Genomic DNA, 22,045 nt, shown 5'->3' on the forward strand with positions numbered 1-22,045 from the left:
AATCTGCTTTTCTTTCATTCCCTATCACAGTTAAAAGCACTATTTATCTATCAGCTCCTCAAACTAAAAACCCGAGAGTTTCGTTCCTTTTCTCTTACACTGTTAACCATTTAATTTCTACATGTATTGAAATTTACTACGTGCCAAGCACTGTAGATGTGATGAGAATTTAAAGACAAAAAAGGCATACTTTTCTGTGCTCTCAAGCTCTCAAGCACAGAAAATCTATTAAGGAAGACAGAGATGAAACCAATAATTTCAATACAAAATGGTACAATGTGTACAGAATAGAGGAGGCTGTGTCCGAATCAGGTCTCGAAAAATGAGTAGCAATAACCTGGGGAAGAATGCAGAAGAGTGGGGTGAGAGAGAAAGGCATTCCAGATAAAGGACAAGGAATGAGCAGAGGCATAAAAAAAAAATTCAGTTTACCAGCTTTTGGTTTTAAAGAAGGTCATCAGATCAAGGGACCTGCCCTAATGAGTATCCCTTCTCAGCAAACTGGATAATATGACCAGATTTTTGGAGTGCTCGATTCTCCACTGCTGTTGCTACCGCTTTTTTAAAGGTGGTGTTTGCTGGTGGTTTTATACAGTGCAAAGGTATTAAAGAGGTGAAGTTTAACTCGGCCTCAGTGATTCACAGCAGTCTTCCCTCCCACAAAAATAGCTGGCCTCCCGCAGAGTTCCTCGGAAATTCACTGTAGCACAGTGTTTAAGGCTATCACATGGTCAGTTACAAGGTTTGAACCCAGTCTCGAAGTCAAGAGAGGAGGTGCTGTTTCCCCAAACGTGAAAAGATGAAATAGCAAGTCTCGCCACTGTCTTGCCACAATACAGCGGCAACTACAAGGTCTAAGCTGAGAGCACAGGGTTACAGCCACATTTCCATAAATCACACTCTATATCAGACACCTTTTGTTCCCTACCTCACTTCCTCCCAGACAGTATTTTTCACTCTAGCTGTCATTGCATGGACCAGCTCCACACAGATGTAACCTGACTGCACCATGTGGCCCTTACTTTTGCCCTGGGGTTTCTCTGCCACTGCTGTGGTGGACTCCTGACGGAACCCATTCCACCATTCTGATGGATGAACAAGTCTGCACGAGGGAGTTAACTCTCATGGAACCTTTGACTAATGAAGGAGAGAAGTCAGGGAAAATATGCTGTCCTCTTCCATCCCTCGGGCTGACAATCCTGAAGCGTATTCTGTGTGACTCCCCACAGAGTCCCAGCAAAACCGGCCCTAATTATTCAGGTGATGAAAGCTCAACAGCATTGTCCTTGGATTGATGACTCCTCCTTTTCTATTCACTTTTCCTGTCCCTCACTCCTGTTCCTTGGAGTCATTTCACATAAACTACTCAGACTTAAGCCCTCATTTCAGGCCCTAATTTGGGGGGTAACCTAGGCTAATACACTTTGCACTTGTATGCTGGTGTCTGACCCTGTATATACTTAAGCATGCAGCATAAAAGCCCCACCTTCTAGAAGTCCAGGTCCCTTTCCCGGAATCTGATGCTTGGCCCTGCAGGATCTCATAGTGATGCTCCAGATGTGGTGCATGATGGGGAACCTGTACCTATTCCTGCTGCTGCCTCTGGGAGTTTCCCCCTGAAAACTCTGCCCCAGCACACCTCAAGTGTCTGCTGCCTGGTCATTTACAACTGTTTGCACTATACCTTTGTTACAGTGCCTGAAGCATATTGATGCCGCTGGTTCTTCAGCAGACTCCTGAAGTGTGGTGGAGGGAGAAAAAAATCTCTATCCCCATATGATGCTCTTCTTTGATTGTCCGGCAGCCAATATTACAAAGCGCTTTAGTGTAACATACACAGCACTTTTCCCAAGGCACATGGTGGTAGAGTGACTGGCTCTGAAAGGTTTCCAGCCTCATTCACATTCAGTGAAAAAGGGATTACAGAGCGAGCAGCCAGAAGGCAGCTGCAGTATGTAAGGCTAGAGAAAAGAGTGCTCTGTATCAGGGTGTTGTAGTTGAGATAAAGCAAAGTGGATGATTTTGAGATATTTTAGTGGTAGAATCGTAACAGTCAAGACATGAATTCCCATCCAGAAAAGGAGAATTAAGTCGAAATGTCTGGGACTGATATTTAGTTACGTATCAATATGGCCACATTGTTAAAATATTGAAATCTTCCATATTGTGTGGTAAATTAAATTGCTATAACCCTGAGCTCTTTGAATGCCTCCCATCCCTGGGATAGCCTAGAAAGCTCCATGATCCTGCAAAGGGTACATATGACAAGCACAAGGTCTCTGAGATACTGTTCCAGCATTATTGCTGATGTCTGTTCTGATGGGTCAGTGCTCATGCTGTGCTGGTGGTTAATTATTTTGAATGTCACCCCTGAAAACGTAAGCCATGGAAGACAGATAACGTTAGTCTCTGGGTGCTCCCCAACTCCACCTACAGCTTGATTCGAATGTCTCTGTGTGTCTCTGATCTTCTCAACCAGGAGCACCACTGTGAGGTGCCACTCATAGAGGGTGGCCTCAGACATGACAGACAGCTAGATTCAATAGACCAGATGTCGGGCCACAAAGTTGCTTGATATAACTGATTTTTATCATCAACTAAGTAGGAGCCCTTTGTCTGCAGATACAAAACAGGACACATGCTCCCTCCTGCCCTGGCCATCTCTCTTCTTACTACTGATGTTCTCACTGGATGATCCAAAGGCTCTTGTGGCTTTAACATATGAATGACGACTGAATCCTCAATGTGCACCTCTAACCCTGATTACTCTCCAGAATTTGACTTGTGTAATGGAGTTCCCACCTAGGTATCTGGATCTAAAAAGGGCTCATTGTTTCTTTACCAGTCAATCTGTCAGCTCTGGCTTTTGCTTTGCTTGACACATGCCAGATTGGAACGATGGTTCATTAGTCCCACCTCCTTTCTGATGAGAGTCTCAAAGTAATCTTTGTAAAAAGGGAAGAAAGGCCAAGCCAATTTTTGTCAGAATTGTCAAAACTCTAACGTTGTTAAAACCCACCATCCAATCGTGCTGATCCTTAACCTCCATGGAGCTCAGATCTTCACAAAGTTCCTGGCATCATCTCAGTCAAGAAGGGCAAACGGTGTAGCTTAGTTTATAGACACATCTTGGCCAATGCAAGTAGGCAGAAACATCATCTGGCTTGTGCCATATTCCCTACTGTCTTCCAGTGAGTAGTGAATATAGATTACTAGACAACTTCCAGGATAGAAGAGTCAACAACTACTCTATCATCTTTGACATCAAAATGACACCTTAATTTAGATACATTTTATTTATGTGAGCTCAACTAGCCTTGGAGGTCCTAAACTACCACAAATGATAGCACTTCTGGTTAAACGCTAACAAATGTTTTTAAGACTTTGACCATGCCATATTCTCTTCAACAATGTATCTGCATGTGCCAAAGTATCAGTACCCTTTAAGAGGAACTACCAGACCAGTCAAGGGGATGCAGAAATTAATGGAACTTACTAGACATTACTGGCAGCATTTTGCATTACTTCACCCTAATCACCCCAAGGACCTGAACAACAAGAAAAGATTTTTCGGTTCCAGTTACAGCTATAATCTTTTAGAAGCCAGTGATCCTCCAATCGTAGGTACTCTGCACCTATCCAGTGACATCTGTTGATTCCACCAACATCACAGACTAATTCTCACCCAGAGGGGGAGAATTTCTGCCTATACTCAGTACTCTTGGAGTCTGCTCTCAACAGAAGTTGAATACGTTGCATAGAAATGAGAGCTATTAGCTATCTAAACTGTCTTTGAGACACAGAGGTACCATCTCCAAGACATGGTACTGCTTGCTGGTACACACAAAAGCTACAGAGCCTGAAACACATCTGGAAACCCAACCCATAGCAGGTGAGTCAGGCTGCCTTAGTATCATCAAGCAAATCTTATTCCCAGGCATTTGAACTTCACAGAAGTCTAGCCACAGATAACAGTAAATAGCAAATGAACACTTCTGTGGTTCAGGTCCTAACCAAGCTTCAGAAGGTGACATTGAAAAAAATTAATTATTGAATAGATTCTTCGTAATTCAAAAAATCTCTTTCAAGAAACATGGCTCAATACATAAAACTGAATCACAGATAAATTACTTTTAAATTTAAAAAAAGGCTTCTAATAAAAATAAAACAAATTAAATTCTCTTACCTGCTGAACTAAACTCTGCAAAAATATCTCTATTTGTTTGAGGGTTCCCATCTGGATCAATGTCCATGATGGTACGCCACAGTTCAGAGAATCTAGCTCGTTTTTCTTTGGGCATATATATTCCATGCCATAGTGCTTTCAACATGTAGTCAATATTGATCAGAATTTGCCCAATTCTGGTATCATAATAAGCTGGAGGTAATTGACAAGAAGAACTCTGATCATAATTAGCTTCTAAACTGATTGAAGGAATTTGATTTAAGCAATAAATTCCAACAGCCAATTCCCTTATGATTTGATGGACTTCTCTACAGTCTAAGAGGGCAGTAGGGTCTACAGGAGTCAGTAGGATTGCAGTGGAGAAGGCTACATTATTTATCTGACTCATAATTCCACACGGGATGTCTAGTTGAGAGTGGTCATCTTCTTTGGCAGACAACCAGCTAACTAGTGCAGTAGTCAGCAACTCTTGTACTTCACTCCGATCATATTTTTCAAAAAAAGCAGAAGCATTTCTCTGTACTGCTAAATTCTCCAGGTAAGTTTCTTCATCTTGAATTTGATCAAATCTAGGTGCTCCTTTTTTGGGCAATCTTAACATTTCTAATTAATTCTAGTGTGTCCTTTTTGAAGTTTCTGCAATGAATAAAAAGGAAAAGACAAGCAATAAAATTTACCATGGTAATGAAGCTGAATTTCTCAAGAAATAAATCTGTACCTTTCATCTTTATCACGTTAATTGTTTCATGGTCAACCACTATATTTTTTCAATTAAAAATTCTTTTTCAATTAAAAATTAAAAAAATTTTTTTCAATTAAAAAAACATTTTCAAATGACATACACTATATTTGTTTCAGGTGTACAACATAATTTGATATATGTATATATTTTGAAACGATCACCATAATAAATGTAGTTAATATCCATCACCATACATCGTTACAGAATTTTTTTTCTTGTAATGAGAACTTTCAAGATTTTATTATCAACTATAGTTGCCATGCTATACATCACATCCCCAGGACTTACTTATTTTATAACTGAAGTTTGTACCTTTTGACCCCCTTCACCCATTTTGCCCACCTCACCCCCTGCCTCTGGCAACCACCAATCTGTTCTTTTATCTATGCTTGGGCTTTTCCTTTTTTTTGTGGTTTTCCATAACCACTATTTATTGAGCATCTACTATTTGCCCAGCTCTTTATACACAATATTTATTTCATTTAATTGGCCCCTCTGTATAGTGGTTCTCAAAATCTAGCCTGTGTTGAAATCACCTGTGGCTTGTTATGACAGATTGCTGGATCCTACCCTAGAGTTTCCGATCCAGTTGGTTGGAGTGGAGCCAGAGAAGTTCTGTTTCTGAAAAAGTTAGATGCTGCTCGGCGAGACAGGCGCTGGGAGCCCCACTTTATAGATGCAGAAACGAGACTAGGAAGGTTACAGGATAGGCCTGAGGTTTCACACCTTCAGAATCAGAACCATCCCAGGTCCATCCTCAAGTTCAAGACCTATGCCCACTGGACACGGGAAAAAGGAAGGGACAAGGAAAGGGAAGAAACCAACTCTGAGATTATAGTTTGCTTGTCCAGGAGACGGGAGCTGTGTCCATGCCGGTCCTTGGAGTACTCCCGGGGCCAAGGACAGTGGTCGTTTTGAATGACCGGTCTCTCGTTGGGTCCGAAGCCAACGTCAGGAGTCCCACGTGGGCGAGGGCGAGGGTAGCCGCTGCAGGGTGAACTGGGAGGGGTTCTCCTGAGCCGAGGGCCTGGGGAGGCCTGCTAGCCCCACGCGGCCTCCAGGCTCTACTGGGAACCCGGGCCTTTGCTGAAGTCCCGCCGCCCCTGCGCGGGCTGAAGCCGTTGGTACCCGGGGCCTGGGACGGCGGGGCCGCGCCGCGAGGGGGCGCTCCTGTGCTTCCGAGGGCGGGGCCTCCCGCCGGTGCCAGGGATGCTCGCCGCGGCTTAGATTCCTCCAAGGTAGATGCCCCACTCCACCCCCACCCCTCCCCTTTAGAACTCAGTCTGGACTGGGGCTCTGCGAACGGTGCATCTCTGTCATTTCCTACTTTCACTATTTGTCTACGAGAAAGCACAGAAACAGAGCGGCGGAGGCGAGGGCCCCAGGCTCTGAGGTAGTCCTGAGTTAGAATCCCACCTCCATCATCATTCTTTTACTCAACAAACATTTATGGAACGCTTGTTATAAGCCGCGCTGGGGGACGCTGGAAAAGGGCAGCTGTAAAACCCCAAGGAGCTTACAGTTACGCAGATAATCATACAGCTGCATTTAAACAGTACCATAATGTAAGATGTAATGACAGCACATGAAGGAAAGCTAACCTTCATGGGAAAGGCTGCCCTGAGGAAGTGATCTTTTAAGCTGAGCCTGATAGATGAGAAAGAGCTATCCAAGCAGAGAGCTGGAGAAGCAGCTTTCCAGGCATAGGGAACAACAGGTGATGAAGAACTGAGCTGAGGAGAAAGTTGAAATTTTTGAGAAACTGAACAAAACCGCATAGAGAAGTAGAGAGATGTGGGCACAAAAATAGGATGAGGAGGTAAGTGAGGGCCAGACTATGCAGGCTGCTGAGTTAAGGGTTTTGAACTTTATTCTAAGAGTTTACGCTACACTGCTGGCAGTGGAGGGCAGGTGCAGGCTTGAGTGGTGGTAGTGGTGGTGGAAGGTGGTGGATGGGTTTGAGAAATAATGAGATGGCCTACTGGGAACAGATCGAAGAGTGGCAGAGCTTAAAAAGAAGGTGGTCATCTAGGTGACACCTCAATTTCTGTCAGGAGCTATGGGGGATCAGGGCAAGATTAAGTGTTCAGTTGTACCTGTGAGAGAACCAAGTAGAGATGTCAGATGTGCCTTAGATATACAGGTCTTAGCTAAAAATGGCAGCTTGGGTTAGATGTACACATTCCGGCAGGCTTAGGGTGAATGAAGCCAGGGGAGTGGCTGAAATCACCACGGGAGAGAATAGATAATTGATAACCCAGGATGGAGCCCTGAGAAATTTAATATGTAAAGGTCAGGTGGAGAGGGTGGAGGCAGGAAAGAATACAAAAAGTGAGCAGTCAGGAGAGCAGGAGGAAAGCCAAGACTGGTCACAGAAGCCAAGAGAAGAGAATGGCCAACTTCACTGGATGCTGCTCTAGGTCAAGGGAGATGAGAACTGAAACTTTTCCCTGAATTTAGCAACAGGGAGGGTTCTGGGCACTGTTTGAAGGCAGAATTTCTCCTATTCCAACCATGTCGCTATCTTAGCTGCTGTGGAGGTGGTGAATATTAATAAATTTGTGATTGCTCTCCAGATCAAGAGATGTCAAAAAGTCACTGCCTGCTTTAAGAGAGCTGCATGTTTGCACTTATGAAGTATGAGCAACGTATGTAAATTCCTAAAATTTCTTTCCCACTATAATTAAAAGAATCAAAGTATGTCCAGATCCAGAAAGGCTGTCAGCCCTAACTGGGGATAGATCCAAAATGTGACCCTGCGTTATGGTGGTCACAACTGAATATTGTAGGTGGATGTCAGGTTGGCGTGACGTTGAGTGACTAGGTGAAAAGGCGGAAAGGGTGAGTGTGGGTGGGAGGCAAGAGATGCTAAGTACAGGAAGATGTAGGACCAAGGATGTGCATTTTAAATTGGTATAGACTAAAACATTTTAAATGATTATACGAAGGATACTATAAAGAGGCTGAAGATACTAGAGAGACGAATGTAAGGTTCCTGAAAGGCAGGAAGGGTTGGGATACAAAGAAGAGGTGGAGGCACAGCCTTTTTGATGGATGGATGCATATATTTCTCTTTCTAAAGGCAAGAAGGAAGAAAAGGATGAGTGCACACACAGGTAAGTTAGAACTTTTGGTGTTGGAAAGCTGAGCAGTTCTTAGCTGGATGACTTTGATTTCTCTGTGAAAAGCCGAGGTCATGAGCTGAGAATGGGTTAAAGAGAGGGAGGTTAGAGATCTGTGGGACAGGAGAATATTTAAAATAGTCTCCAGAAGTTCTCAGAGGGGGACAGTGAGCTGCCTAAAGAGATGTACCACATGTCTCTCAGGAGTGTGAACCTCAAACAAATTGTTTAGCTTCTCTAAACCTTAGTTCTCTTATCTGTTAAATAAAAACAGTAACAAATTGAGTTATTTCTGGATATAGCCACCATGAAGAGTCAATACAAGCTGCCTTTTAGTGTTGCTGGTGGGAAATTACCATGTAAGAGTTCAAAACAATGTTAATACCACAGTTTAAAATATCCAGGTTGTTCTTTCAAGTATAATATCTTTCTCTGGAGTATCAATTTGATTAAATTGGTTATATTACGCTACAAAGTAAAATTTCACATAATGAATTTTACAGCCACATTATACAATAATAAAGCAGTAGAGTATTTTTTTAAATCATCATTCAGTAAATGCTATTACACTGTGAAATATTACGTTTTAATCTCTTTTTCAATAGAAAGGTTTTCTAAGGAAATGACTTGGAGCCTTCCACATTTATCAGACGCCTTTTCATTATTCTTTTCCATTTTTGCAATTCTGGATCCAAATTGCATGGCCCGTTTCGGCAGAAGAGCAGAGGTTGTTAGACCAAGTTCCACTGCCGCAAGACGCAAAATTAGTTTTTCACCAATTCCACGGGATAAAGTCAAGTTTGCCTTTTCCCAAACCGGTAGGGAATTTAGAAAGGAGACAACATTTTCATCCAGGAAAGGAAATCTAAAATAAAAAGTATAACTACTATTAAAGAAAAAAATCAATCTGTTGTGATTATTTCTTTTGCATTTTCTTCAGTATGTTAATATTTATAGTATAAATTTATTTTTGAGGGCACTATTTTTCTAGATTAAAAATATTCTAGGGCTTCCCTGGTGGCACAGTGGTTGAGAGTCTGCCTGCCGATGCAGGGGACACGGGTTCGTGCCCCGGTCCAGGAAGATCCCACATGCCGCGGAGCGGCTGGGCCCGTGAGCCATGGCCGCTGAGCCTGCGCATCCGGAGCCTGTGCTCCGCAACAGGAGAGGCCACAACAGTGAGGCCACATACCACAAAAAAAAGAAAAAAATTCTAGTTATTTATACAATTTTATGGCTAAAATTTAATCACATGAAAAACTATTTCACACTTGTCTAATTTTAATACATATGCTAAAATATAAAGAAATTTTCCCTCAACAGATAAACAAATTAAGCCTATGATGTCAAGAAATAATTTCAAATTGTTTCACAAGATATCTTGGGAGATGCCTTGAAAATAAGCATGGTCTTGAGTTAATTATTCAATCTGTGTCTGCTCTTTACTATCTAAAGATATTGAACTTTAGGGATACAAAACCAATAATAGAAGGGCTCTGCTCTCCTGAACTTGTGGCAAAACTTTATGGTATCAAAATTGTAATTACATTTAAACTGCTTAAATGGCGACATTTAATTGCTTAAATGCTTAAATTGGTGTAACAGGACAAAATATTAGATTAAAAAAAAACTTTCTGCTCTTTTGGCTTTCCTAATTTTCTAGCAAATTCTGTTCTTTTTTTCATTTAAAATACTCTAATCTCACCCCCTTCCTTCCCAATTCCTCAAAATGCAATACAATTACACTAGTGTTTCTATTTCATTACATTTCATTCTAACTTAAGTAGAGAGATCAGAAAGGGTAAAGGCATCTGTTATACAAAATATTTTATAAAAATGAATTGTGAAAGCAAATTTAAATAAGAGAAGCTAATAGATTACAATTATTATGCCAAAATCCATAATAAATCGGTTTAAATCTAGCCACTATAATGGTATTTATTAAATTACAATTCTGATTTGCTGTTTTAAACATCCTTCACATCCATTTTTACCCAAGGATGTCATGGGGGGGTCTTTTTAAAATTTTTTTTATTTTTTGGCTGCACCATGCGGCATATAGGACCTTAGTTCCCCAACCAGAGATCGAACCCACGCCTCCTGCAGTGGAAGCACGGAGTCTGAAACCACTGGACCGCCAGGGAAGCCCTGGGGGTCTTTAGAATTAACTGCTTTTACTGAGTAAAATAAATTCCCTTTTCTCTGACCTAGCTGAAATAATGGACTGAATTTCTCTTTCTCTCTCTCATACACATATACCCTTCAAAAGGAAAACATTTTACACACTCTGTATTGTGGCATTACTTATTTCTTTATAATGAAATTTTGAAAATTATGATAATTTTACATGTCAGAACTGGCAACACAGGAATGACAAGGTGGAGACAAGAAACAATGAAGTCTCAGGGTTCGTGTATTATGATGCTCCAATTCCCACGAAGCTTATTTGGACTCCTTGTTCTTGCATGCTCGTACCCTTGTAATAAAACCATCACTTAATAAATTAACCTACTTGAACAAATTTCTGCTTTTTATAATTAAATGAAACATCTTCTTTTATCCTTAATGCTTTAAAAAGTTGTATTCAAGCACTTGTTTACTATCATCAGAAATATGTTATAGGTAAACACAAACGCCTAAGATTAAAAAAGAATATACACATGAAAGTGGCTTGATCTCTGAAACTTTTAGGTAATCTGCAACATATGACTAAACTGTGTTCAAAAAACATATGACAGAGGGGAATCCAGTACCGGAACCACCATTTAAATCAGTATGGATCTATAAAGGCACACCTTGTTTTATTGTGCTTCATAGATACTGCGTTATTTTTTTTTTACAAACTGAAAGTTTGTGGCAACCCTGCGATGAGCAAAGTCTATCGGTGGTGCCATTTTTCCAACAGCATTTGCTCATTTCACGTTTCTGTGTTACATTTTGGAAATGCTCGCAATATTTCAAAATTTTCATTATTATATTTGTTATGGTGATATGTGATCAGTGATCTCTGATGTTACCTTGTCATTGCTTTTTGTTTTGTATTTTTAAATTAAGGTATATACATTTTGCTTTTAGACATAACATTGCTGCATACTTAACAGACTACAGTACAGTGTGAACATAGCTTTTGTATGTGCTGGGAAACCAAAAAATTCACGTGACTCGCTTTTTTGCGGTGGTCTGGAACTGAATCTGCAATATCTCCAGGTATGCCTGTACGGACAGAAATGTCTGTAGAGACGAAGTCAGGCTCTGTAACACTGGAGGAGAAAGCTTGGGAGTAGGACTATGCCCTTACTGGGAGGAAAGCAAACATCTGAAACGAAACAATGCCCCTTAAACACCTTCTCTCAGTATTTCACTACCTCAAGTTTTACAGTCTTTCACTGTAGTCTTAAAAGCAATCATGTCATTGTATCATATCTGAAAATTACTGAAAAGCCATTTCTTGGAGAATGAGTTCTGGAAAAACTGTTCCTCTGGCTCTTCTCCAGCTTTGCTTCTGACCGACTGTGTTTGTAATATAAAGCCAAGATATTGCTGCTACTGTTATTCATTTGAACAAGTCCCCAAAGAAAAAGGAACCTAAAAATCTCCTTTTACAGTCTATTGTCTTTACAAGATTACCCCAAAACCCTCAGATAATAGGAATTACCTTGCTTCTTTTCCATGATCACCAATAACTCTGTCATCACGACCAAGATTTCTAGAAGAAATTCGACCCAGTTCCATCGCGATTTCCTTATTCAGTCCTTCCAGCCCGTGTGTCTGGAAGCGGACACGATGACGAGAATAACCTGCGAGCTGCTCATCTGCACCAATTCCAGTAAGAACTACCTATAAAGGTTTAAAGAAATCCAGATAAAAAACGTTATCTACTATACAGTAAGGAAAATAACTAAGATAAAAGTCAAGCTTAAGAAATGATAACCCCAAAGATAACATTTTCAGAGAAAAGCCGTAAGGCAAAGTCATAAAATAGTAAACTAGGCCCAATTTTTACAAAGTCATATACTTTGTGTTGTAGTTTAAATGCAACTGAAATACGCTATATTCTTGCAACTTAAATGCTAAAAGCTTTAAGGGTCAAAGTTAGGTCTCAGAAATCCTGAGTAGAAATACCATGTCATACCTTTGCACTACTCTGGTATGGTTTTGCTTCATCTTGGGTCACTAACCAACCAGCTCCTCCAGAAGCAAACCAGACTGCACAGCCAATGCTGTCATCCAACACTGTATCCAAGGGCTGAATTAAGTGGGATATTCGAGTTCGTCTTAATCTTTGCAGTTCTTCCAGAGAAACATTAATTTCAACAAAATTCCAAATCCGGGAAGGGTTGGCAGCTTGTAGTTCCTTTAGCCCTGCTCTTCCTGTGATTCGATCTGGTACGTTGAATTGTTCACCAGGATTAGTGGCAGCAGCAGCAGTGACATGTTTAGAGGATTCTTCAGAGCGTTTTTCACAATTATTTTTCTCTTTTCTCCCTTTTTTGTTAAAACCAGCTGGTATGGTCTTTTCTTTAGTCATGAAAGCCACATTAAGAAGATCAATTGGTTCATCTAAAGGAATATGACGGTCAGCAAGCGCTGCGATAACCATGGAATCAATTCCCCCAGAAAATAGGATTGCAACATTTGCTTTCCTGTTACTCGTATTCAAAACTTCACTTTGTGTCAGGTTTTCATCCCTAGGTAAACACAAGACACGTCTCTTGACTGCGATACTCAGGACATCAATGAACTGCTGGACTACTTCCTTCATGTGTCCATCAGTAAGAAAGACCTGAAGGGTCTCTCTTGACGGTGGGACGCTGGAAATGCTACTGCAATGGATCTCAAATGCGGCTTCTGGCAAAATCATATTTAAAGGGACAACAGGTTCTTTCAGATACAGTTTGGCTTCATTTGCTGCCACTGATACAAATGTTGGCAAATCTGCTGAAATTTGAGTTAGGCTATTAACACATTCTTTGATAACATCCTCCCTAGAGTTGTATTTCCAAGGATACCATTTTAAAACAACAGCTTTGGAAATGGAAGCAGACTTGAGATCAATTCTGAAAATTCCAGATGCTGGAACTTCTTGCCACTGATTGGCCACTCCAGATATTTGGGCGCCAATCGAAGAGAGGCAGAAACTCTTGCCCAAACTACTAAAATGCCAAAGCAAGCTACGACGACCAAAAAAATCCCTACCAAACCACAAAGAATGACTAGATGCTTGATAATATATAAAAGACCAAGGACCTTGGACTTCTGAGAAGAGTGACAAAATATCAGATTCATTCTTACAAGAGGAAAGATAATTAAACATTATTTGGGTATCATTCTCTTCAGCTTCAACCTTTATTCCACTAAAGACTTCTCCATTCCACAGGAATACATTGCCTCTTTCATCTTCAACAGGCTGGGCAGTCAACACACCTCTTAAGTGAAGGACATGACCAGAAAATAAACACTGGTAGTTAACATTAGACTTTAACAACTGTTTACTACTGTTGGGTCCCCGCCGTTTAAGATTACACAGTAAATCCTCTTTCAAATCTTTGTTGAAATGCTCAACAGAAAAGCTTACTGCACAACAAATGCCACACATTGCTATGTAAAATCAAGTTGACTATTTCTTGATTTTGGTCTTCTCTGAGTTTTCTATTTCTTGGTATTCTTTCCTCAGCTCATCCAATGTATCTGTGGGGGAAGGGAGAAGACATACTAAGTGAAATAAAAATTCTTGAACCTTTACCTAGTAATTTAAAGGGCAAAACAGGTTATTTTCCAAGATCAAAACATATGAGTATATGTACTACGTTAGTTTGAATAATAATTTACAACAGGCTTCTAATGAAGAATGTTTAGTATTTAGGGAACTTGTTTCTGTTTGTTAAATGCTTATTTTGACCCAGGCATGGGGCTATGCACATTAAATATACATATCATTTTATTTAAATCCCGTAAGACTTTGGAGGCTCAAAGTGATTCACTCAAAATCACAAAGGTAGAAAGTGGTAGAACAATATTTCATACCTAGATCTCTCTAAAACTCTAAAGCTTACGTTAATTATTATCGCTTCCTAACACATCTTATATTTTTTAAATCTGATTTTATTTTTACTGTTGACTCATCCTTGGAAGGCTAACTTGAAAAAAACCAAACTATTGCATTAATTTTATTAACAGGTATACCACCATCCCATCTTTAGATATATGTTTAAACATTCAGATGTAGACAGTATAATTTAGGCACCATCATGAATTTCTACAGAAAGCCCACAAAAGAATTTCTGTGTGTTTCTATATAATGTACCAAAAAAACTTACTTTTGCTTTCAGAAAGCATTTCTGTTCGGTCTGCAAGAAAGAATATGTCGCTGTTCTGCTGCTGCCTATATACTTTCTGCAAAACATAATTTAGGCTAATATCATGATTTATTCTAAAAAGTAGATGTCAAAACTCTGAACCCTATTATTGCTTATTCTTGAACTTCAGTAACATGTTCAGAACAATACCTTAGCAAATACAGATAAACAAACAGAACTCACCCATTATCCAACTATCTAGAAATTGCTACCATTAACACTGAGGTAAAACTCTTTTTTCTCTGCATTTACTATAATACCATTTTTCTTTAGTAATATTTCAGTTTATTTGGTCATTTAAGTGTTTCCAACTTTTCACCATTATAAATCAACGTTGAGATGAATGTCTTTGTACCTAAATTTTTTTGCACTCTCATGATACTTTCTTAGGTATCAATTCCTATAAATAGAACAGCTGGATCAAAATGTTACATAGCTTTAAGACTTTGATACATTATGCCAATTTGCCCTCTAGAAAGTTTGTATCAATTGTACCGTACCTGTATCAGAAATGTCTAACATGTCAGTTACCACGTAATCTCTACAATGCTTTAAAGGGCTCAAATCATTTAACTTTAAAATATATGTTTTGGCAGTATAATGACCCATGAAACAGTAGCTTGCTTGTTTGTGAATATGTTAATGGAAATGGAGTTAAATAACCATGTTAAAGATTTGGAAGCTTTGAGTAAAAAACCTGGGGGGGGGGGAAGAAAGGGGAAGCATTTATCTTTTTTTTTTTTAAACAATTATTCACATTCACTTGAATAGTTTCTACTCTTCTCAATAGATTTAAAGTTCATTTATTTCAAAAGAAAACACCAATTCAAGTATAAAATAAATACCATTAGTGACTATGGCTGCAAGATAACATAGTACAATTAATATCATTTGGTTCAAAGGTAATGTCAATTGCATATGATGGGGAAAAGATTATCAACAGCTATGGTTAATATGTAGATATCTATATATGATATATATTAAAAAAAATCACAGACACTTCATTTTTGCAATTTAACTAAAAAGATGCTGAAACCTTGTAAATTTTAATATAATATAAATCTTATATGTAGTTCTTATAACTTTTGTATATAGTTAATAAGATATAATCAAACCCTCCCACATACTGTTTGAAATAACTCTAATAACTCACCCTGTTCTTCTTCAGGTTAGAAAGTTCATCCACAACAATTTTTTGTTCTTTAATCTATTAAAATAAGAAAACATTCTTAAATCAGAGGTTATCAAAGTATGCTCAATGAGGGCCCTTTAAAATTAAAGACATGGGATAAGTATTGATTGTCCAAATGGGCAGTCTGTGAATATATAGATTCTTTTCAACAGCAGCTGTGTGGAAGTGCAGGTGGGGGAAAGCTGAGGGAAGAAACAGTGATTAGACTTACAAAGTGTTAGATGGCTCACTGAGCCCAGACAGGGTGTTGGTAACCAGCATTCATATTCAGGCAAGAGCCATAGTTGCTAAGATTTACATCTTTTATTTAAAATAGAGAACGTACCAAAAAAAAAAAAAAAGTATGCACCAAAACCCAAAAGTAATACCAATTTTTCAATGATTTCTTTTAAATTATATTTTAGCTTAAAAAAAAAAAAAAACAAATGGAATGAAGAGTGGGTTACTCAACCCCCCGCCCCCATTCCCATGCTTTTCATGATTTATGTACTAAATGGTACAGCCAGACATTCAGAGGGAACAAGTAGCAGTAAGTGCCCTACCTGGGGTAGTACAACCCATCACTTTCCATCTTTGCTTTACATCTCAAAGGTTAGCACAGGGCTGGCACTGTTGAACTAGGTCTCACTTTTTATTAGTAGAAGAGGGCTCAACTAAGTGGAAACTAAGTTTCTTTTAAACTCTTTTCAGTAAGGGTAGCTTTATTGTGAACATGATTGATTACATAGTATCACTAGAGCCTCTAAAAGCATATTTTATAATTTTGGCCTACCTCGGAAGCCTCAAGGATCCGTCATACATCAGTGTAAGTGGCAAGCTATGGTAGTAATCAGAGTGGGCCGTGTGTGGTTTGAAAATTCATTCCTCACAGATGTGTATGTACCCTTCTGCTCTTCAGCTGACAGTCACTGTAGTAACTGACTAGAGATTGAGTTGAATTCCAGGATTGAATTTGTACAACCTCCTGGAGGCTTATGTTTGAACAGCACTTTCCCATTCATTTTAGGAATGGCAGGTATACTTTAGTACTTCAGACAAGGAAACTGTGATGGAGGGATTAGAGACTTGCCCAAGATGCCACTGTCAGTGTGGGACAGAACCAAAGTATTATCTAGGACATCTATTACCTCAAAGGCTATAGCCATCCTCATCTCAAATTTATTTTTAAAGTTTTTTTTTTTTTCCTGCTTATGGCAGTTAAGATTTATATTATACTGGCTCCCTTTTGGGGGGGAGGGGCAGAAGAGTGATAATCAGATACCCATTTTAGGAACGTAGCTCTGGCTAAAGTGAAGGACGTACTGGAAGAAGGCAACAATGGCTGAGGAGAGGCCAGTTAGGAAACCTTTGCAGGATTCCCTACGGTGGATGAAAGTGGCTGGTTTAGGATGGTTAAGAGTGTACATGGTGATAAAGGCACATATTTCAGATGGGCCTCAAAAATAAAACTGATAGGGCTTCCTGACGTACATAAAGTTTGGCTCCCACGTTACTGGCCTGGACAACTGGATGGACGGTGCTGACATTTTCTGAGACAGAGAATACAGGCAGCAGATCTAAGGTGAGCAGTATTTCTAAAAGTATTAGAAGAGTACATAGAAAAAACCCAAACCAGGCTCCTCCTCATTAGGGAGGAGGCCCACACCCTTGCTCTCTGGGAGTGCGTCTCTGCCCTGCTTCTATCTTAACTAAACAAACTTTCTCTGTGTGCTCTCCCACTTGCTGTGCTATGTCTCTAATAATAAACTTTGTACCTGTTTTTACAGTTTTGCCTCCGTGAGAAATGCATTTTTCACTGGGGGCAAGAGCCAGGGACTGTGGTGGCTGGGATCCCTGGTTTTCATCCAGGCTCCCCAGGTTCAAGTCCTGGGCAAGGAATTAAGATCTTGCTTCACGCCATCACTCACTGCTGCAGCTCCGAGATCAGATGGTGCTGAAACCCGGGAGCTGAAGATACAAAGAAGCTCTTCTCCTCAAGTTATTTATGGTTTACAACAATTTGGTAATTTACACCTGTGGGTAAAATTAAAACATTTATCTTCCTCTCTACCTGCTCCCTCCTGAGACTGGAAACTCTTAGGTTCCCAGTAGCTTTATCAGCTCCTCTACGCTGGGAACAATTAAATCATAGTAAGGATAATCAGTCTAATTACACCAAAAAATTGGGGCAAGTGCCTTATGAACAATGCCAATAGATAATTTCCCTGAAAGATAAGGATTGGTACAGAACAGACTAAGTCAGATAACCTGGGTATACACTGGGCAACACCTAATGGAAGTTCTTGACTTAAATTCCTACTTATGACCTTACTAGTACTGCTAGCTCTATTGTTTTCTATATTGCCTGTTTTACAAAATTGTTGCTTATTACATCATCGAATGTGTGACTGAGCCTCTGATAACATGATGGTACATAGTTCCATATGAGATCAATGATTTTAATAGTGTAACTCTAAATAGGGGAAGACAACAAGAGGGAATATTTACCTGGACCCTAAGGAATTAGTAAGACAGGTGGTCCAGAGGTTTTTGGCTACTGTTAACAGGGCCTAGTCCAGTAACACCACATTGAGTGGCCTGTCAACGAAATCTTTGCCAGACCCGGGAATGCGCATTCCTAGCACTGTGGGACGAAATGGTCATGAAATGCCCCCCAAACCATGGTTAAACTTATGACCATGAAGGGGCCCTGCCGACTGGTAACTGACCCTTGCCATCTACCTCTACAAGGACTAAATCATGGCCACTGCAGCTGCTGACCTTCAACACCCCGGGAAAGGAGTTCAGGGTGGAGATCAGAAATGAGGCACTCTGGGGGACTTCCCTGGTGGTGCAGTGGTTAAGAATCCGCCTGCCAGTGCAGGGGACACGGGTTCAACCCGTGTTGATCTCACATGCCGTATAACAACTAAGCCCATGCTCCACAACTACTAAGCCTGCACTCTAGAGCCCACGAGCCACAACTACTGAGCCTGCGTGCTGCAACTACTGAAGCCAGGGAGCCTAGAGCCCATGCTCCGCAACAAGAGAAGCCACTGCAGTGAGAAGCCTGCGCACCACAACGAAGAGTAACCCCTGCTCGCTGCAACTAGAGAAAGCCCACGCGCAGCAACGAAGACCCAACACAGCCAAAAATAAATAAATAAATAAATGAATACACATTTTTTAAAAAAGAAAAAGAAATGAGGCACTCTGTGCTCTGGGAAAAACTGGTAGGACAGCCCTTCAGATTGTCAGATATTTTCAGAAAAAGATTTTATGAGCCCAAGTTCTTACATCTTCTCATACCTAGGAAAACACTAACATCATTAATGGTAACATCTGCTTTGGCTATTAAGGAGAAAATTTTCAGACCAATAGCACCTGTTATCTATGTGTTAATACCACATTAAAAGTTAAAACCTACTTAAATGAAACTAGACAACTGTCTATCTGGCTACAAGTCACCCCAAAGCGTCAGGTCCAGACTGGGTTTCAGGCTTTATCTCCTGAAAAGAAATGAGATCTATTTTGTCTGTTAACGTCCAGGTTGTCACTCCTCCAACTACTAACTAGGTCTGTCACACCTACATCAATAACACCGGGTTAGTAGAAAAAGACATCAAAAAAGTTATATGACCGTGCTCAATGGCTTCATTCCTTTGGACAGGGTAATCCAAGCACTGACACTATCTGGACTACAGTTAAAGTAATGCTATCAAATGTAACCTGGTTCTTACTCTTGCTTGGGCCCCTGGTTACAATAATTCTTTTACCGATCTTTGGCCCCTGCCTTTTATTAATCTACTTGTCTAGTTTGTTCTTTCTAAGGACACAACGGTTTCCCAGACAAGATGACGGTGATGCAGATTCCAGACACTCCTTGGAATAACAAAAGAAGTCACCCTGGGCCCCTTAATGAGACAGGACGAGAGCTCTGTGACCCCAACTAGGTAGGGTCTACGAGCGCCATGCCAGCATGAAGAAGCTGCAGAAGACAGACCTTTGCCCTTCAACCTCCCGATAAAGATGTATTGGGGTTCACATCTCTCAGGGGGAATTTGAGGCAGGAGATAGATGGGCTCCAGGCTAGACATATACAACTGGCCTCCTGTTCACACTTCCTGGAGTGAGAAGAAGATGGGCTCCAGACCGGACATTCATTACCAGCTCCCTGTTTACATTTCCTGAAGCAAGAGACAAATGGGCTCCAGGACTACATATTTATGACCGGACTCTTGTCTATCTGCACCTCGATATAAAAACCAGCAACAGAAATAAGAGTAAATAACCGGACATTGGACATTTTTATGGCAGGGACAGAGTGGGACTAAACCCTGTGAAAAAATCAAGAGGTCATACATTTCCCATCCTTGGGGCAAGGGAAACATTGCACATGCGCAGAAAGGCTCCTTGGGGGTCAAAAAGGAGGGGGCACCACCCCATAATATGTGATGGCCGTCCCATAGGCCTCTGGGCTGTAATCCATCTTGGAAAAAAGTTGTGCACGCATGTTGGGGAGGATCCTAGGGCAGGTCAGGTGTGGAAAAAGAAACCAGATAATGGGCCAAAGGTAAACAAAGACCTGGAAGAACTGCCCTATATAAACGACTTCACCACCTCATTACTGCGCTCCTCCTCATTACGGGGGGACATCCACACCCTTGCTCTCCGGGTGTGCATCTCTGCCCTGCCTCTACATTAACTAAACCGTTTCTCCGTGTGCTCTCCCACTTGTTGTTGTGCTACGTCTCTAATAATAAACTTTGTACCTGTTTTTTTTTTTAAAGAAAAAAAGCAATTATGAATCTCAAAGACATTATGTTGAGTAAGAGACGCATACGCTGTGATTTCATCTACATGATGTTCTGGAAAGGATAAAACTCGTGACGCAGAGCAGATCAGGGGTTGCCCGAGGTTCTGGGTTGGGGAGAGCACAGCTATAAAGGGAGTCTTTTGGGGTCATGGAACTGTTCTGTATCCCAATTGTGGTGGTGGTCACACAAATTTACACGTGTTAAATTTAGAGAAAAGAAAAAAGGGTCAAATTTCACTGTACGATAATTTTTAAAATAAAACTTTAAAAAATTCATAATTTGAAAAACAAAACAACTAAACCCCCGTCCTACTGCCAACTGGGTCTAATATTGGGGCAAGTTTCAAGGTCTCCCTTTAACTGTAGCTGTCAAAACAGCGGGACAAAGCCGAGACCGGGCCACGCGGCCGCCGTGGATCTTATCCGGCGGGGGGAGAGCGGCGCCCCGTCCCGAACCTGGGGGCCTTGTCACCTTGTCCCACACACACCTTGCTGCTGAGATCTTCCTTGTGCTGGGTCGAGTTGTCGGTAGGGACCAGCCCGGAGCCGTCCTCGGGTCGCGCACCTCGGCTGGGCATCTCCACGGAGCGTCAAATATGCAGGATGCGCAGCCCGGAGAGCGTTCTAGCGGCTTCCAGTCCACAGCCCCAGAATGTCTGAGCTCCCAGCGGCTCCATCCCCCCCCTTTCCCTTTTCCGTGAGTCCTACCAATGGCGTCTGCGCGCTCACTCTTACGCCTGCGCGCTCACTCTTACGCCTGCGCGCTCACTCTCTTACGCCTGCGCGCTCACTCTCTTACGCCTGCGCAGTTCGGATCGGGCCTGGGAGCAGTTGTACGCGTGCGCACAAATGATTAGTGAGCACGTGAGCAGAGCCTTGTTGTGAAATCTGAGAGGCTCCCGAACGGTCCCCTAGTGGATGGGGTGTTGAAACGCTCTTCACCACGTGGCATCCGGTAGACTGTGAGTTATATGCGCCCCCCAGTGGTAAATATAAAGAATAGAAGCGCTGTAGAAATACCGCTTAATATTTATTATCTAGGCAAGAATATGAAGCCAGGCACAAATTTAAGAGATACGTTGTTGGCAACGGAACTGTGCAGACTAGGTAAAGTTTTTGTTGACTTGTTATTAGGGTTAAAAGATAAATACAGGATTCCCAGTTAAAAATGAATTGCAGGGGCTTCCCTGGTGGCGCAGTGGTTGAGAGTACGCCTGCCGATGTAGGGGACACAGGTTCGTGCCCCCGTCCGGGAGGATCCCACATGCCGTGGAGCGGCTGGGCCCGTGCGCCATGGCCGCTGAGCCTGCGCGTCCAGAGCCTGTGCTCCGCAACGGGAGAGGCCACAGCAGTGAGAGGCCCGCGTACCGCAAAAAAAAAAAAAAAAAAAAAAAAAAAAAAAAGAATTGCAGATAAACGAATAAATTTTTAATATAAGTATGTCCCATGCAATATTTGCAATATCTCACTCCTATGAGAAAAATTATCCAAAACTTGGAAATAGGCAAGAATTTACCAAGGTGTTCATGAAAGAACACCTTCGCTGAGCTTGACTTTATGTTGACTGGGCTATTTTATAATTCTGTAGGGGCGGGGGGTTGGGTAACAGGTAGATTTTTGTCTGGCTGATATGCAATAATTTCTATCTGATA

At 41.2% G+C, this 22,045-nt stretch overlaps 3 protein-coding genes across 4 annotated transcripts in view; all 3 read right to left on the minus strand.

The window, feature by feature from the left end:
* The window catches only part of ANKAR (ankyrin and armadillo repeat containing), a 79,291-nt gene extending 67,500 nt beyond the window's left edge, over nucleotides 1-11,791 (minus strand). Inside the window, exons 1-2 of the mRNA XM_082630135.1 lie at nucleotides 11,706-11,791; nucleotides 4,187-4,822 (exon numbers count right to left, since the gene is read on the minus strand). Of these exons, the coding sequence (XP_082486261.1) occupies nucleotides 4,187-4,787 (601 nt within the window). The 5' untranslated portion in view covers nucleotides 4,788-4,822; nucleotides 11,706-11,791. The remainder of the gene's footprint in view (nucleotides 1-4,186; nucleotides 4,823-11,705) is intronic.
* ASNSD1 (asparagine synthetase domain containing 1) lies at nucleotides 8,623-13,711 on the minus strand (the record flags this gene model as incomplete). Of its 2 annotated transcripts, none has more annotated exons than XM_082630137.1 (3): nucleotides 8,623-8,915; nucleotides 11,706-11,887; nucleotides 13,626-13,711. In XM_082630137.1, 3 exons carry the CDS (start codon nucleotides 13,644-13,646, stop codon nucleotides 8,630-8,632), a joined length of 489 nt encoding a protein of 162 aa, XP_082486263.1. In that variant the 3' UTR covers nucleotides 8,623-8,629. The 2 variants fall into 2 exon arrangements, with proteins under 2 accessions (XP_082486263.1, XP_082486262.1); XM_082630136.1 differs by having other exon boundaries at nucleotides 12,183-13,646.
* Nucleotides 13,659-21,128, minus strand: ASDURF (ASNSD1 upstream open reading frame). Its single transcript, XM_082630142.1, has 4 exons — nucleotides 20,882-21,128; nucleotides 15,560-15,613; nucleotides 14,368-14,443; nucleotides 13,659-13,738 (listed from the first exon to the last, which is right to left on the minus strand). The coding sequence occupies exons 1-4, from the start codon at nucleotides 20,969-20,971 to the stop codon at nucleotides 13,668-13,670; spliced, it is 291 nt and encodes a 96-aa protein (XP_082486268.1). The 5' UTR covers nucleotides 20,972-21,128; the 3' UTR covers nucleotides 13,659-13,667.
* Nucleotides 21,129-22,045: the final 917 nt, after the last annotated feature.

This window comes from Mesoplodon mirus, assembly GCF_964341445.2.
Source record: "Mesoplodon mirus genome assembly, chromosome: 8".
NCBI lineage: Eukaryota > Metazoa > Chordata > Mammalia > Artiodactyla > Ziphiidae > Mesoplodon > Mesoplodon mirus.